The sequence below is a fragment of the Neopelma chrysocephalum genome, unplaced genomic scaffold, assembly GCF_003984885.1.
Source record: "Neopelma chrysocephalum unplaced genomic scaffold, ASM398488v2 Primary Assembly neopelma1_43, whole genome shotgun sequence".
NCBI lineage: Eukaryota > Metazoa > Chordata > Aves > Passeriformes > Pipridae > Neopelma > Neopelma chrysocephalum.
Window position 1 is genome coordinate 9,182,152 of NW_020897702.1, and position 16,455 is coordinate 9,198,606.

The following is a 16,455-nucleotide window of genomic DNA, read 5'->3' on the forward strand; positions in this document are numbered from 1 at the left end:
ATTAGGAAAGAACAGATTCTTCAGGCACTGTTTTTTAACATCTCTAGCCATTCCTTGCTGAAAAAGTAAGGAATATAAACAAAGAGAAAAGCTTGGTTTAGGTAACTTTTTGCAAGTTATATGCCCTGCTGTATTTTTTATCTAATGTTTTCAACACTGTTTTTATCTGCAATCCTTTCAGCCTTGTCTTCTCAAACACTGAGAGCTTTGATCTAATGATCAAATGGCACCTGCTTATCCTTCACCTGGTGCAATTCCTTGTGCTGTGTATCTGTTCTCTTGTGAGGTGTGTGGTAAGAGTCCTTTAGGGCCAAATCCTGCTCTGCTGAAATCAATAGGAATCATAATTTGTGCTTTGGCAAAAGTGGGATTGAGTCCTCTGTCCCCTGCAAACAGCAGAGGTGTCCCCAGATGTCCTATTTGGCAACCTGGTTTCTACTACCTTGCACATCTGTCTTCTGCTTTATATTCAGGATGATGATGGTGAAGAAAATACCTTTCCTCTTACAGTAGCAATTAAAGCTCCTTATTATCCTAATAGGAAGTGGCAAGGGAGGCTACATATCTATTGACAATATTTATGATAATCCACATAAAAGTCTAGTACATAGAAACATTTAGGTTAACTTTTCCCTGGAGATGTCTGTAAGAAATACTGGGATGTCCTTGTACCAATAAGGAAGCGATGTTTTTAAAACCAATGCAAAGAAATTGCTCCTGAGTGATTCATTAGTTTAGACGCTCTGTAGGATAATAGATGGGAAAAGGTAACAAGGTGTAGCCTGTGAGGTCATTTAGGATTGCTGCCTGCTCTGGTTTGTGGAGCAGTCTCTTGTAAGTTATCCTGGGAATGGACTTGCCTTTAATCCCACAACAGCTTAGAGGTACTTTTTCCATCACAGTGATGTTGTCTCCTCTCAAGAGGAAGTGACTTCTAGTGTCCAAACATGGCTGTAGACAAACAAGAAGGAAGGATAGATGGAGCAGACAGGGAAGCAGGATTAGTTCATTTGATTTAGAGGGCACTAGGTGTTTTGACACTCCTACAGAGCAGTGTCTCAATATATAAGTGGTAATCCGAGTAACAATAGCGCTGCCTCAGAGGCAAGTTCATTGCAATACTCACTGCAGATACCATCTCCTGCTGTAATTGTTTCTTGAGATGGGCTTTCCTTCTGGCTCACAACTGTCATTCGTTAGTATCATGAGGGGACACATAAACTTGACAGAGCAGGTATACAGGGAAATGATGTGGTTTGGCTGGGGAGTCATCACGAAGGAGAAGTGCTTAATAGTCATGCAATATTGCAATTAGAGATTGTGTATCATATTAATATTATTCGTTGCTCAAATAACTATGTATATAGAGTTCCATATGTGGGCCTTTGTGTGTGCATAAATATAAATATGCACAAGCAGTTTAAAGGATTTATTTGATGAGTTGGGGATGACAGCATAATTCAAAAGCAGTACATTCACAGATAATGACTGTAGATAATGCCAAGCATGTGCTCGTAAAGACTTTACCCTGTTTAAACATTAAAGTCAGTGTTTGCACAAGACTTCCAGTACGTTTTTCAGTGCAAGGCATGTTCATGCAATGCCTCATATGGTCGACGTTAGAGCAAGCGTGGGGGTTTTGTATTTTCCTTTGTCTCTGGAATGCGTAAACGTGAAGCGAATAGACGGTTATGTATCCATCCAGCCCGCTTCCCGGCCGCGGGGGCGCAGCCCTGCCCCGGAACGCGCACATGGACAAGCTGTGATCCTGGATGCCGCCGCTCGGTGGCGCCAGGGCCCCGCCCAGCCGACTCCCACTGGGAACGGCGATCCCAGCGTCTCCTGGGAATGGATTGTAACAGATGGTCTCCACTTTGGGGAGTTCAGCAGAACTGCCGTAGCCTTGTTTACTGTGCGGGCGCTGTGGCTGCAGCCACTGCCCGAGTACCTCATGCCTGGCTCTGTGTGCTTTTACTGCTCCTTACTGGTAAGGCCTCAGGAGTGAGGTCATGAAGCTGGCTCTTGAGAGCACATTGTTCATCCCTTCTTGTTCCTCATCACTGCCAAGCTGCGTTCCAAGCTGCAGAATGCATTTACAGTGTTTAGTCACTCCCATGGTGTGGTAATATCTCTGATGATTAACATTTTTGCCTTTCTAATAAGTTTATTTGGAATGGCTAGTACTTGTGCATGTGGCTGTGTAATCTTCAAAGGAAGTACTCATTTTCCAAAAATGTCTCCCTCCAGCCTTCCTGTTCGTCAGATGCCACCAGATGAACAGTAGGTGCTAGTATGGACAATGTACTCTGTATAAATTCCAGATCAAAATATATCCATTTCCAGACTAGATATTTAATTTTAAGTGTATTTTGGGAGGCACTGTTGTCTCAGATGAGTTTTTATTGATAACTGAAATAACTTATGTTCTCAGAGAACATCTGTATTCCTAGGTATGGGTTTTACCACTGATTAAGGAGGCAGATTTACATGAAAGCCTTGCTCAAATGTTGGTATTACATCTCCAGACTGTGCACGAAGTCTTGTTTTGTTACCACCAGAATCAGTTGGGGTGTGGATTTGCTGCATTTACATCTGTACTTTAGGCACTTGTGTAATGTCATTTGAAAACAAGTAACTTTGCATGCCCATTGCACTATTCCCGCTCCTTTGCAACTGTACCTTGTTCTTTTATGTCCAGCTAAACAATTAATTCCTCTGACTTCTTGGTCTAAAATCTGAACTTACTACTAAATAACTTCTTCAGTTGCAACCACATGTGTGTAGCTTGTGCAGGCTTCACCTTAGTGTGGCAGAACATTCATATATTCATTATTAGTTGCCTCCAAACATATTAAACACAGGCAGAATCCCTATGCAGCAAGGAAAGAGGAAAATGTGATAAACTCGTTGAACATGTTGCATGAATATCTATTAGCTGAATTCACCATTTATTATTCTCCTTTGCATAGAAAATGTGTAGTGGACACCTCACTGTCAGGACGTTGGTGATCTTCTTGAAAATAAAAATAATCTTGTTATTGCTTCTACTTAAATGAGTGAATAAATATTTCAAAAATTGCTTTGTTAGGGTGTTATTTATTCCAATTCAATTATTGGCTGAACTTAATGTTACTTTCAATTAGTTTTAGAGTGCTTATGAATTATTACCTTATTTTTGCAAGGAAAAAGGATGCACTTCTTCAAGACAGAGAATAATTCAACCATATGAGTCATCCACTTAACCTGGTCGCATAGTGTCATTTGTTAAGCTGGAGAATTTTCCTGTCATTAAAACTTCTATGTGATTGCTGTGAGCGTATCATGTCCCACTGTATCTTTTTAAAAGTCATTACATGTAGAGATATACTGTAAATATTTAAACAACACCAGGGAGAGTTCTTAATGATGTGCCTGTAATATCTAAAATGGCTTAAAATATTTTTTTCCCTTTCTAGCAAACTTCTGAAGAGAAAGAAGTCTGAAAAAGGGCTGCAAGGAGTGACTGGAGAATGGTTTGAAGAAATAAAAAGAAAAAAATTTCAGAATTACATTGATGTCAATAGAATGTTAAAACCACCATTAGAGAATCAGCTAAGGAAGAGCAAAAACACCAGTGAGTTGCATTTTTCCATTTCCTTACATATATAATAACAGTCACCAAACCAATGTCTTACAGCATTTCAGAGTGTCATAGAGTTTCTGAAACTGCAGACTTTCTTCTCATACCATAGTTTTACCAAAGATATATTTTCAAAATGACTATGTTTCTTTAAGCAGATTCTGTTAAAATCACAGCTGGGAGTCACAACAGAAAATTCCTGATACTGTTATGCCATACCATACAGCCTAGGCTGGAAGGATATCAGAAGGTCATTAGGTCCAACCTTTTGTTGGAAGGGAGTCTGGATGAGATTATTTGGAACTTTCTGCAGTCACATCTTGTAAACCTCCAGTGATGGGGACTCCACCACATCCATGGCGAGGCTGTTCCAGTGATTAATTGTCCTCACAATTAAAACTGTCTTTCTTAATCAAGATGAAGTTGCTGTAATTATAGTAAATGCACTGGTGGTTTCCCAACCAAAGCAGTGATGTTTGCTTTGTACAAAAATGTTGTGGTTTAACCCCAGCCAGCAGCTAGGCATTACACAGCTGCTCACACACTCCCCAACAGTGGGATGGTGGAGAGAACTGGAAGGAGAAAAGTGGATTGAGATAAAGACAGTTGAATAGGTAAAGCAAAAGCTGTGCATGTAAACAAAGCAAAACAAGGAATTCATTGAATACTGTGCATGGTCAGGCAGGTGTTCAGCCATCTTCATCACACATAACAGTGACTTGAGGAGACAAATGCCGTCACTGAATGTCGCCCACTTCCTTCTTCTTCCTCTAGATTTTACTGCTGAGCATGACGCCATATGGTATGGAATGTGGTTTTGGCTGGGATAGTTAATGTTTTCCATAGTAGCTTGCATGGGGCTATGTTCTGGATTTGTGCTGAGAATAGTGTTGATTATTCAGGGATGTTTTCATTACTGCTGAGCAGGGCTTACACAGAGTCAAGGCCTTTTCTGCCTCTCACCCCATCCCACCAGTGGGTGGGTAGGGGGTGCACAAGGAGTTGGGAGGGGATACAGCCAGGACAGCTGAGCCCAGCTGACCCAAGGGACATTTACATCACACCCAGGTCCCACACTATCCAATACATCCTCATTAACTACCCCACTGCCTTCCCATCATTTGATACAGGTGACATTCCCTTAGTCTATGGTTCACCCCTGTAAAACATCTGTAAAATGTCCACTAATGTCCACAAAATGTCCACTGAGTTAATTTAGTTCATGACTTTGGGCTCCACGTATTACGGTGGTTGCTCAGGACAGGAGAGGTGGTGTGTTGCATGGACTTACTGAGCACCAAAGCCAGCTTAGGCTGTCCACTGCTGCACTTGGCACTGCTCCTAGCAAGGCTCATCCTGCACTGGTTTGGGTGGTTCTTGCTATAGTAATTCCTATAACATACAACTCAAATCATGGGCTACAAGAATTCAAAGGTATTTTCGTTACAGTCCCCACCCATGGTCCCTTTGGGCCAGATTATAAGGGTTTAACATTTGAATGAACTCCCGCCCTTGCTCCCAGCCTGGCTAGCAACAAGGGGTTCCTGCTATTGTATCATAGAATCAGCCCGGTTGGAAAGGACCTCTGAGATCATCAAGTCTAACCCTTGATCCACTACCACCGTGGTTACTAGACCATGGCACTAAGTGCCACATCCAGTCTCATCTTAAAAACCTCCAGGGACGGTGACTCCACCACATCCCTGGTCAGCCCATACCAATGCCTGATTACTCTCTCCGTAAAAAATTTCTTCCTAATATCCAACCTAAACCTCCCCTGGCAGAGCTTCAGACTCTGCCCTCTTGTCCTACTGCTGGTTGCCTGGGAGAAGAGACTGATGCCTATCTGGCTACAACCTCCTTTCAGGTAGTTGTAGAGAGTGATGAGGTCTCCCCTGAGCCTCCTTCTCCAGGCTGAACAACCCCAGCTCCCTCAGTCTCTCCTCACGGAACTTGTGCTCAAGTCCCTTCACCAGCCTCATTGCTCTTCCCTGGACCTGCTCCAGCACCTCAATATCCTTCCTGAACTGAGGGGCCCAGAAGTGGACACAGTACTCCAGGTGTGACCTCACCAGCGCTGAGTACAGGGGAAGAATCACTTCCCTGGTCCTGCTGGCCACACTGTTCCTGATCCAGGCCAGGATGCCATTGGCCTTCTTGGCCACCTGGGCACACTGCTGTCAATCCAAACTCCCAAGTCCTTTTCTGCCTGGCTGCTCTCCAGCCACTCTGTCCCCAGCCTGTAGCGCTGCATGGGGTTGTTGCAGCCAAAGTGCAGGACCCGGCACTTGGCCTTATTAAACCTCATTCTGTTGGATTCAGACCATCTCTCCAGCTTGTCCAGGTCCCTCTGAAGAGCATTTCTACCTTCCAGCTGATCGACACTCTCCCCCAACTTGGTGTCATCTGCAAATTTACTAATGGTACACTCAATCCCCTCATCCAGATCATCAATAAAGATATTAAAACAGAACTGGGCCCAACACTGATCCCTGGGGGACACCACTAGTGACCGGCCGCCAACTGGATGCAGCACCGTTCACCACCACTCTCTGGGCCCAGCCCTCCAGCCAGTTCTTAACCCAGCAGAGAGTGTGTAAATGACGGAGAGCAGCCTGGTGAGCTCTTCCGCCAGCTCCCTCATCACCCTAGGATGGATCCCATCTGGTCCCATAGTCTTGTGAGGATCCAAGTGGCTCAGCAGGTTGCTAACTGTCTCCTCCTGGATTACAGGGGGCTATTCAGCTTCTTATCTGTGTCTACCAGCTCCGGAGGCCAGTTGTCCTGAGGACAACCTGTCTTACTGTTGAAAACTGAGGTAAAGAAGGTGTTAAGTACCTCAGCCTTTTCTTCATCTTTGGTAACTATGTTCCCCGGCATGTCCAACAAAGAATGGAGGTTTTCCTTGCCCTCCTTTTGCTATTGATGTATTTGGAGAAGCACTTCTTGTTATCCCTAACAGAAGTGGCTGGATTGAGTTCAAATTGTGCCTTTGTCTCTCTAATTTTCTTTCTACATGGCCTAACTATATTCCTAAATTCTTCATGCGTAGCCAGCCCTTTTTTCCATAGTCAGTAAGCTCTCTTTTTTCCCCTTATTTCCTTCAAAATCTCCTTGTTCAGCCAGGCTGGTCCTCTTCCCCTCCAGCTTGCCTTTCAGCACACACTGGGACAGCCTGCTCCTGTGCATTCAAGACTTCCTTCTTGAAGCATGTCTATCCCTCCTGGACCCCTTTGTTTTCAAGGGCTGTTTCCCAAGGTACCCTCTGAACCAGTCTTCTTAGTAGGCCGAAATCTGCTCTCTGGAGGTCCAGGGTAGAAGTTTTATTGATGGCCTTCTTTGCGTCCCTGAGTATTGAAACTTCTATTATTTCATGATCACATTCCCATAACATGCAACTCACATCTTGGCTTACAGCAATTTAAAGGTATTTTCATTACCATCTCCACCCCTGGTCCCTTTGATCCACACCATCTGGTTTAGTATTGCACTGAACTCTTCCCCTTGCCCCTGCTCTGTCTTGAACTTACCCACGTAGTGCAGGGGTGTATCTGCTCCCTGTGGAGTCACAGTTTCTTCCAGTGTATGCTTGCTGTGGCATGGATGTATCCGCAGCCACAGTCCATTTGAAGTGCGTGTTTTCCAGCGAGGCCTCCTCCATAGGCCACAATGCCTTCAAAGATACACCTCCTTCAACATGATCTTACCCATGGCTGCAGTCCCTGCAGGGGAGTACCTGCTCTGTCGTGGTCTTACCCATGGCCACACGCTCTGAGGTTCTCCAGCATGCTCAGCCACAGATGCTTTGAGGTGTACCTTTTCCAGTATGAACTTATTCTTGGGCCACAATCCCTTCAGAGGTACACTATACCATGGCACATTAGCATTCCACTAACGAGCACTAGGCTCTAATGTACAGTCAGGCAAGCGAGCCCCATGGCAAGCACAGGAGCCTGTCAATTAATAGCTGAACAGCAAGAACAGCTGTAACTTCAGTCTAGCACATTCCATTGAAATCTGTCATTATCTCAAATCCTTTGAGCCCCACATTGGGCATCATATAGGACTGTCGTGGTTTAACCTCAGCCAGCAACTAAGCACCACCCAGCTGCTCACTCATCTGCTCCCCATCAGGATGGGCAGGAGGCTATAAGTGAGAGAACTTGTGAATTAAGATAAAGACAGTTGAATAGGTAATGCAAAAGCCGTGCTTGTAAGCAAAGCAAAACAAGGAATTCATTCACTACTCTCCATGGTCAGGGAGTTGTTCAGCCACCTCCAGGAAAGCAGGGCTCCATCTGAATGTCCTCCCTTCCTTCTTATCCCCTCAGCTTTATATTCTGAGCATGATGCCATATCATCTGGAATGTCCCTTGGGTCAGTGGAGGTCAGCTGTCCTGGCTATGTCCTCTCCCAACTTCTTGTGCACCCTGAGCCTACTCATTGATGGGGTGGTGCAAGAAGCAGAAAAGGCCTTGACTCTGTGTAAGCCCTGCTCAGCAATAATGAAAACATCCCTGAATTATCAACACGGTTCTCAGCACAAATCCAGAACTTAGCCCCATGCAAGCTACTATGGAAAACATTAACTATCCCAGCCAAAACCAGCACAAAAAGACATTTCAGTTTTAACCTAGTTTTCTTAAAAATCTAAAAGCATCTAAATGATATTTGGAATAAGTAGATGGGTTTGAGTGAGAGAGGTTTGAATGTACCAATGGAAAACTTTTCCTAGTAACGCTAGGCATGCCAATGCTGATTATCAGGGCGAGTGTCAAACCTGGGAAGTTGGCCTAACCAGGAAGGAACTTCTGGAGGTCTCTTTCACAGGTTCTGATGACCATCCAAAATGAACATGCACAAGAAACATAATGTCTCTATAGCAAGCATGGTATTCTGTACTGTCTTTCGTGTTCCATCCAGATAGTTTTCATACATACTATATGCTTTTATCCCTTCACATTTCTGCATGTTTTTCATTGAACTCTTCCTGTTTGTGCTTCATATCAACTGGAAGCAGTCATGTATTTCAAAAGAAAAGTGAAACCTACACAGAACAGATCTGTCTTGCCTGACCATTTTTTCCCCAACATCCCCTCTAGTCCACAGCTATCTATGAGTTTTCTCTTTCAGAGATGGTCTAATTGATGCATTAGCTAACTAAACTCTGTGTAACTGTTCTCTGGTATTTAACTTTGAAAGCTCCTATTTCAGATCTGAAGAAGGGGTTGTGTGCCTCAGAGGCTTGTCTGGTATTTCCAACTGTATAAGTTGGCTAAATAAAAGGTACTGCTTCTACCTGCAAGCCTTGGTCTGTCTACATCCCTAGACCATCCTGGCTATAGCACAGTGCTGTTAGGACTCTCCTGATGTCACCTGCATTGTCAAGTCAATGCCACCAAGAGGTTACGCTCTGAAAGGAGTAAAGAATGTGGCATTTTGAAATACACAGTGATTGTCACTGAAGTGAAAGCCATATATTACACACAGGATTTAAATCACATGACATGAATTATTCGCTTCATTTTGGACTAGGTCCAAAATGCTGCCCCTTGCTGTTGTTATCAGTAGCACTTCGCTCTAATTTCTGGATTTGCTTTCTCCTACAGTCATCAGATAAGTCATTTTCAAGCTGTTGTATTGTTTCAGGCATGCGTTGTTTTAAATGGAAAAAAAATGTAGTGCCTTATTCCTGAGTGAAGTCTTGTTTCTTGTGTGATACAGAAGACAGCTTAGTGTGAATTACTGTTATGTAGTTACATTACAGTCTATTAAGCCATTGTATATTCTGGGTGGTCACATTTATATTTCTTACAAATGTGAAAAGAAAGTGCTAATGATTGTGGGTACCTCAATTTTCAAATGTCTAATTTACCTATATTTTGAAACAGCTATGGTTTTTGTCGTGGTTTGAGCTCCCCCAAAATCTAGTTTCCAAATTCCCCACAATTTGCTTCAATGTGAGAGGGGTTTTCGAACATAACACATCTACTTACATGAGGAAATTATATCAAAATTTGTTACTAACACAATAAATACTATAATACATTTATATACAACAATTCTAACTATCTCTCCTATGGTAAAGCAATATATTTACATAGATCAAATCTCTCCTTTCCCTCCAATAAAAGTTCAGAAGGAAAGAAGAAAAGGTCTTTTCCACTTTTGGGGCAGCAATGTCTCTCCTCTTCAAGGCAGCAGTCATAGCTGGATTTGTCGTAGCTGGAAAATATCTCTCTCTCTCTCCATTACAACACGGGGGGGGGGGGTTTCACCCCTCTTGGCCCTTCAGCTCCAACCAAAGGTCTCTCCCATGAGCTGCAAAGCAGGGACAAAACTCGCCTTACCACAGTCATATCACAGGGTACTAGGCATCCCATGAAAGTCCCTTCCTCGAGGGGTCAAGTTCCCTCGAGTCAGAATGGTTTAGGGCTCCCAGTTCAGTTCTTTGCCCCAAGCGTTCTAACAGAGCTCCTTTGCTCCGTCTCAGCTGCCAACATGGCAGGGGGGAGGGGGGAAGGCCATTTCCCCTGCATTCCGTCCTGGTCCAGCTCACAGGACGTCTCCAAGTTCTCAGCTCTTCTCTCTCTCTAGCTGCTGCTGCATTTCGGGACTCCCTAAAAGTTTGGAAGCTCACCCCTCCTCTTCAGGAGGTCTCTGGGTTTTGGGAAGGTAATCCAGTCTTACACAAAACAGTCTCTGCTGAGTTTTCTCTGCTCTGTTGCCAGCTCTCCCTCCTTGCAGGACGTCTCTGCGTCTCTCAGCCTGGCTATGTGCCATGTTGCTGGGCACTGGCTATCTTCTTGTCTTGCAGCCACAGCTCTCCACTCACCGCTGCCTCTGACGCCCCTTTTCTGTCTTCTGGTGCCCACTCCCAGTGGAGAAACTCCCCCAGCCTTTGGCCACGGCATCCGATCCAGTTTTAACACTGTTCTGGGTTTCCGCAGCCCCGATGGGGGGGGCCTTGGGCCCCCAGCGGGGCTCACTGGCCCCCACTCAAACACGTGGCATCTCAAACCATGGCTGCCTCTCTTCAAGCTACCTAATCCGGTCTCCTTTTCTGGTCTGTTGTAATATGTTAATTTCACAGGGGCGAATTGTAGCTTCTGATTGGCTCTACACCAAGAACACCACCACCCAGGGCTAACCACTTTCCAACTCCAGAGGAAAACCCTTTTTAACCCACGACAGTTTTCAAATGGTTGAGTGCTGATTACATTCTGAAAATCAGCCTCATTTATCTCACATGCATCACCCCAAAACCGATAATACTTTTTGAAACTTTAGATCTGTTTATCTTTCTCTGTCTCCTAGTTAGTCATTACAAAACAGCAGGTCACATGGTCTCTCCAAAAATGTCAGCAAAATTGGATTTCCCTAGCATAAAAGGTAAGCAAAAGAAAATTGTTTATGAAGACATAACATTTATATGTATTTTAATACTGTATTTAGTAAGAAACAAATCTGCTTTTTATCGTGTTTTTAGATCATAAAGAATTAAAAATGTCATCCCGCACAAATCCCCAAGCACAAAAGAACACTTCAGCTTCCTTTCTGGGATTCAGATCGCCTTTTGCTTGGCTTTCCTCCTTTAGAAAATCAAGGAAAACCCAGACTCAGAAGCAAGCACGGTGAGCTATAATCAGAACATACATTATTTCCAGCTTTAAAAAAGTCTATGAACTGTTCCGTGTTTTGCTTAGAAAACTTCATTAAATTATTTTTCCAGTCTCTTGCCTTTCACCTCACTGGGATGACTGGGATTTTACTTGGTCATGTAATGAGAGATTGTCTGGTTTGTTTCAGAACAATGAGGACTAAGTAGCAAGTAATAGGTAAAGTCTCTAGGCTAAATCTATTTTGCTCAGGTTTTGCATAACAACTTAAAGTATATGAAAGGCCTTAGACTTAGCAGTGGCTGCATCCTATTTAATTCCCTCTCAAAAGGACAAGGTGTAAGGTGCATGGGGATCTGGTGCCCTATGGCTGTGATACAATAGGAAAGTATAGCTTTCCCAAGCCACGGCAGAGAGTACTGGCCCCAGGCAGCTCTGTTGCACCAGTTCCCACCATTTCTAGCCCAGAGGCAGTTAGAGACAGGCCTGCAGCTGTAGCTCCAGCCAGGCTAACAGAGCAGCTCTCAGCGCTTTTGTCTTCTGTGCTTCATCAGTGCTTTGGTTTCAGCTGGATCTGGACCAAAGATGGTCTCATATACAGCTCTGGAGCTGCTGTTTGAAGAACATCCTTCTCCTTTGCCATCCACAGGGTTAAAGCTGCTGTTCAGACAGAACACAGTCTGGGGTAAGCCACAGTCAGGCTAGTTAGGCTGACTGTTCTCCCCTAACTTTTGTCCTGTGTGATCCTGTATGTCTGCAACATCTGAATGAAGCCTTACTATTTTTGTGTGCCTCTTAAGGTAATGCTTAGGACTGGCAATCATAGGCAGAGGTGCATTGTGCAGTGCTGTGAAATCTTAAGCATGAAGGTGCAAGATCTTTTGGTGTAAAGAGCTGATTTTCACTCTGTGAGTCTCAGGCTGATATTCTGGTCCTTGCCTGGGGCTCCCAAGTGGCATGAATGGCTGTAATAAACAATGACAGGGAATGCAAGCCTCTAAAGAAATTATGATTAGTCTGATATGTAGGTTTTGTAACACAGCAGCTTGCCATTGTGGAGTGTTTGTATCAAAGCAAGAGACTTAAGGAGGTTTGCATAGAGGCTGTGAGGTTGGCTTTGTGGATGTTCGCTGGTAACAATTCTTTTACATAACAACACAGCACAGCAAAAAAAAATGGCAGTTTTAACACTGCTCCGTACACATTATTTGCTCCTTCCTCCTCCCTGTGACACAGTAATGCCCCTCATGCTGGGACACACCAACACTGGGCCACAGCCCTCCCTGGAGAATAAAAGGGCATTTGTGTAACTGAGAATCAGATTTCAAGGCTGCTTTATCCTGGTGCACAGTAAGGTAGCCAATGCACACATGAAGGTCTGAGCTGTGCTATAGAATCTAAGCACTGAAAGATTTCTTAATTTAAGAAGGCAAAAAAACCCAAAGCATGCCTACTCATTACATCAGCTTTTATCTGGCTTTTCCACAGAAAATCTATCATGTCTCAGATTCAGATGCCTTTGATTTCTGACCGAGCACAACTTGAAAAATAAACAAGTCAATCCTGACGTGTAACTGCGCTGATTGCTACATTTTCTAGTCACGCCTCTCTGTCGAAAACTTCCCCCACCCTCTTCTAGGTGTTGCCGTGGCATGTGGTTTGCTTTATGCATAGGCAAAGCACTGAAACAATCTGCCTCTCACCAGGTAGAGTTATTTTGGAGTGCTAGTGAAATACAATAGGACGCAGCACTGTAAATCCTGTAAGTAAACCTAACTGGGAGAAGCTTTTAAATGGCTAAGTATTAATGGTTGGTTAGAGGGTCCTTTCTGTGCCAGAGAGACAGTTTCATCAGCTGCAGTGGTGCTTCACGGTGGGAATAAATTATGGATGCTGCAAGAAAGAGTGTGCTTACATGGAGACACAGAAGATGCTAATAAAAGGTTTGTAGCTGTAATCTGAAGGCAGCTAAATGTTTGGTCACTTTTGGTTCAAAGGTGTTCGGTGTTCTTGAATTCATCCTTATTATTTTCTAATATGTAAGTGTGATTCATCCTGGAAAAGAAATGCTGTTTAATTGTGTTTTCAGCGTATGTGAATTATGTGTTTGTTGTTTAGTTGTCTTCTTATATAGTATTGATAAGAATAGTATAGAAGAAAACTGATTACACTGACATTAGACAACTTAGAGGTAGCCTGGGGAAGACAGGTGCCTCAGTGAAAATACTAATTCGCAGCAGATTTGAATTCATGGATTTTTATTATTGTTGTCATAGTGATAGTTACCTTTTACTTATAATCTTACATTTGCTTGTCATTAAAAAGATACATATGTATAGAAGTGGAAAAGTATAAATTACAATTTCTTGTTTTCCCTAGTGAGTAGTATTTTTCTAATGGTAAATATTTCTGAACTTGAACATTAACTTCTTCTGTTTATGAATAATAGACAATATTTGCAAGTACGTGTGTATGTGTGTGTGCATGTGTGTACAAAATAATGTAAACATTGCCCAATATCCCTAACTAAAAAAAGAAACTGAATTACTTTTTCCTAAAATTAAGCAACATTTCTCTGGGAGTAAGAAAAACTTAAATTTTGAAATGCTGAAAAACTTAAAGCATTTCAGAAAAAATAATGAGGCAGTTTGGGAAGTGGAGAGATTGGCACAGGGAAAAGATTAAAATAACCTTGTCTGTATAAGTTAGCAGGGAGAAAAATAAAGCAGGATGCAATGACCAGTTATTTCTGAAAGAACACTGACAACAAAGACAGGCATAAATTTAGAATAGTGCCAGAGGTGCAAATGAAAATTTAATTTTTGCCTAGACTATCAGAAGACATTTCTAACCGACATTTCTAACTAACATGTCTACTTCATGTAGCTTCATTGCAAGGAGCAATTAAGGCAACACCAAGTGTTGGGAGTGGGGAGAGCTGTAGAGCGGCTTTGCACAGTAAAGCTGAAGAAGAAAGCTTCTAACAAAGCTTTTACATTTTTGTTATGCATATGAGTAAAATTAAGGTATCTTGCTAAGCCACGGGATTTCACTGAACTTTGTTTGCCGGAAATCGTTGCAAAAACTCTGAAACATAAGTTTCAGTTCTTAATTTGTTGTAGAAGCATTAAAACATATTCAACTTTATTTAAGATTAAAGAAAGAGCTACATACATTTCTGAGTTCTAGTTCTGTAAACTTCATTCACAGGGAGAGTTTACCCAGTGAATTAATAGCTATTCTTATTCAGTGCTACAAGAAAAAATTAGGAACTTCAGATTCAGACTGTCAGGCCAGATCCTAAGCCCACTGAAGTCAACAGGCTTGTTTGGTTTCAGTTGGACCCTATGTCAGAGAGGAATCCTGGTTTTACAGTTCACAATTACAGAAGCAAAAACAAATTGCACCTTTCAACTGTTCTTCCCTGCCTGCAAGCACATTGCAAACAAATGACAAAGCACTTCAGGAGGAAAGGCTGGGCCACAAAGAACTTGCCAACAAGCCGGTTTATACTTGCTGTAGAAGCACAATAAAGTAGTCTACCTGAGCACAAGAAGGTTTTAAGAGCCTAAGAACAAGGTCATTCAAAAAAAGTTTGAGACAAACAGGACTGAGCAGAACTATCTTTCCCTATTTCACTTTCTCTCAAGAATTAACTTCCTGGGAAAAAAGAGTTCTGAGACAAGGAAGAACTGGCAATAAGCACAGGCTGAGCAACATTTCCTTCAGGGCTTTTGAAGGGACTGGGTTTGCTTAGTTGTAAAATAAAGTTCTGCAGACTCAAATAGACTCAGTGAAGTCAAGTGCTGTTCTTGTTTCTTTAGTTTATTTTGTATTTGTATATCTGCAAGTCACCCCATAGAGCAGAGTACTTTTTATGTTCAGGACTTCTTGTCTTGGTCTAACCACTGCATTACTCACAGACACTCTAGCCAGTTTTCTGCCAAGCCCTTGCAGTCTGATATACCTTAGGAAAGCAGACGAGCCTTCGACCATTTGTTAAAAATTGGTAAATAAAGGCTGTTTTGGGTGAGTAGCAGCAAATTCCAAAGTTCACACTAAAGACAATCTGCTGTCTGTCTCTCCTCCTTTGCAGGGGCAGTGCACAGCTCTACATCTGAGCAGGGTGAAATGGAAGAGAAAAACAATAGAATTGCAGATGCAATTGTAAACCACTTACAGGTTTACAAGCATATAACTTTGGCTATGAGTAGTACCTACTATTGTTGTTCGGAAAAAGAAATAATACTATCTTATCATATGCTGAATTGAAGCAACTACCTTATGGCTGTTGCAGCCATTCAGATGTCAGTGGGTTGAGTTCATTTTTGGCTGCACAGATATGACTTTTGCAAGCTGACAAAGCCAAAATGTACAGTACATTTTCCTAGCATTTTTTTAAACAGGATTTTTTGGGGAGGGAGGCAGGGGAGGGAAGGATGAATTCTTCGTAGAGGAGATTTTCTTCAGATGCTTCTCAGTAGTTGTTAAAATGCGAAACTGGATATTTACTACCTGATAACGTCACATTCCTTTTCAAAGCCAACATTTACATCCTCCTGCCTACAGATATGACAGTTCTGCTAGCCCATCCTCGAAAGTGGAAGAAATGGCAACGGTAAGTAGCTTATCAATTTATTCTCAGCAATGTTTTAACTACAGATTTTGCAGAAATTAGTCCCCTTGGTTTACACTGTTGATATAACATGTTTAAATAGTATTCTTGCAGTTCTTGTTTTAAATGCTGAGGAGAATGTCTGTGTTGTGAAGTTGTTGAATGTAGTAGAATGAGCTTGCCCATTAATTCTACAAGTCTGAAGCTTTCATAGGTAAGCCCTAAGTCTAGCTCTGCCAGATTTAAGTTCTCTCATAATGACAGAATAATTACATGGATCATTTCCTAGGCAAAGACCCTCACATATCTTGACAACTGTAAGCAAACTACAAATCGATCAAAATTCACAATGAATAAATAATCTAGTGTGCTTACTTCACATCACTGTACAAGGTTGAAAAAGAGTAGCTGATTTGGGCAGGCAGTAAGATAGAGCCTCTCCTGCAACATCTCCATGCACAGAGTTGCCATGTAAATGTAAATTTTGACAGTAGGAAATTACTTTTTGGATGAATGTTCCATTTTGTAAGCACAAGCTAATTTTAATGATGAAACAACAAATTTATTTCTGATGTAATAAAAGTGCGTGCTGTTGAAATAAC

General features: G+C 42.5%; 1 protein-coding gene across 6 annotated transcripts in view; it reads left to right on the forward strand.

Moving 5' to 3' along the window:
- The window catches only part of LOC113964701 (KDEL motif-containing protein 2-like), a 57,782-nt gene that overhangs the window by 13,515 nt on the left and 27,812 nt on the right, over nt 1–16,455 (forward strand). For 3 of the 6 annotated variants that reach the window (XM_027677272.1, XM_027677268.1, XM_027677267.1), the window contains exons 2-4: nt 3,456–3,613; nt 11,109–11,253; nt 15,781–15,856. In XM_027677272.1, the coding sequence (XP_027533073.1) occupies nt 3,456–3,613; nt 11,109–11,253; nt 15,781–15,856 (379 nt within the window). Of the gene's footprint in view, nt 1–3,455; nt 3,614–11,108; nt 11,254–11,644; nt 13,182–15,780; nt 15,857–16,455 lie in introns of those variants that run through there. The other 3 variants (XM_027677269.1, XM_027677270.1, XM_027677271.1) reach the window with 3 other exon arrangements.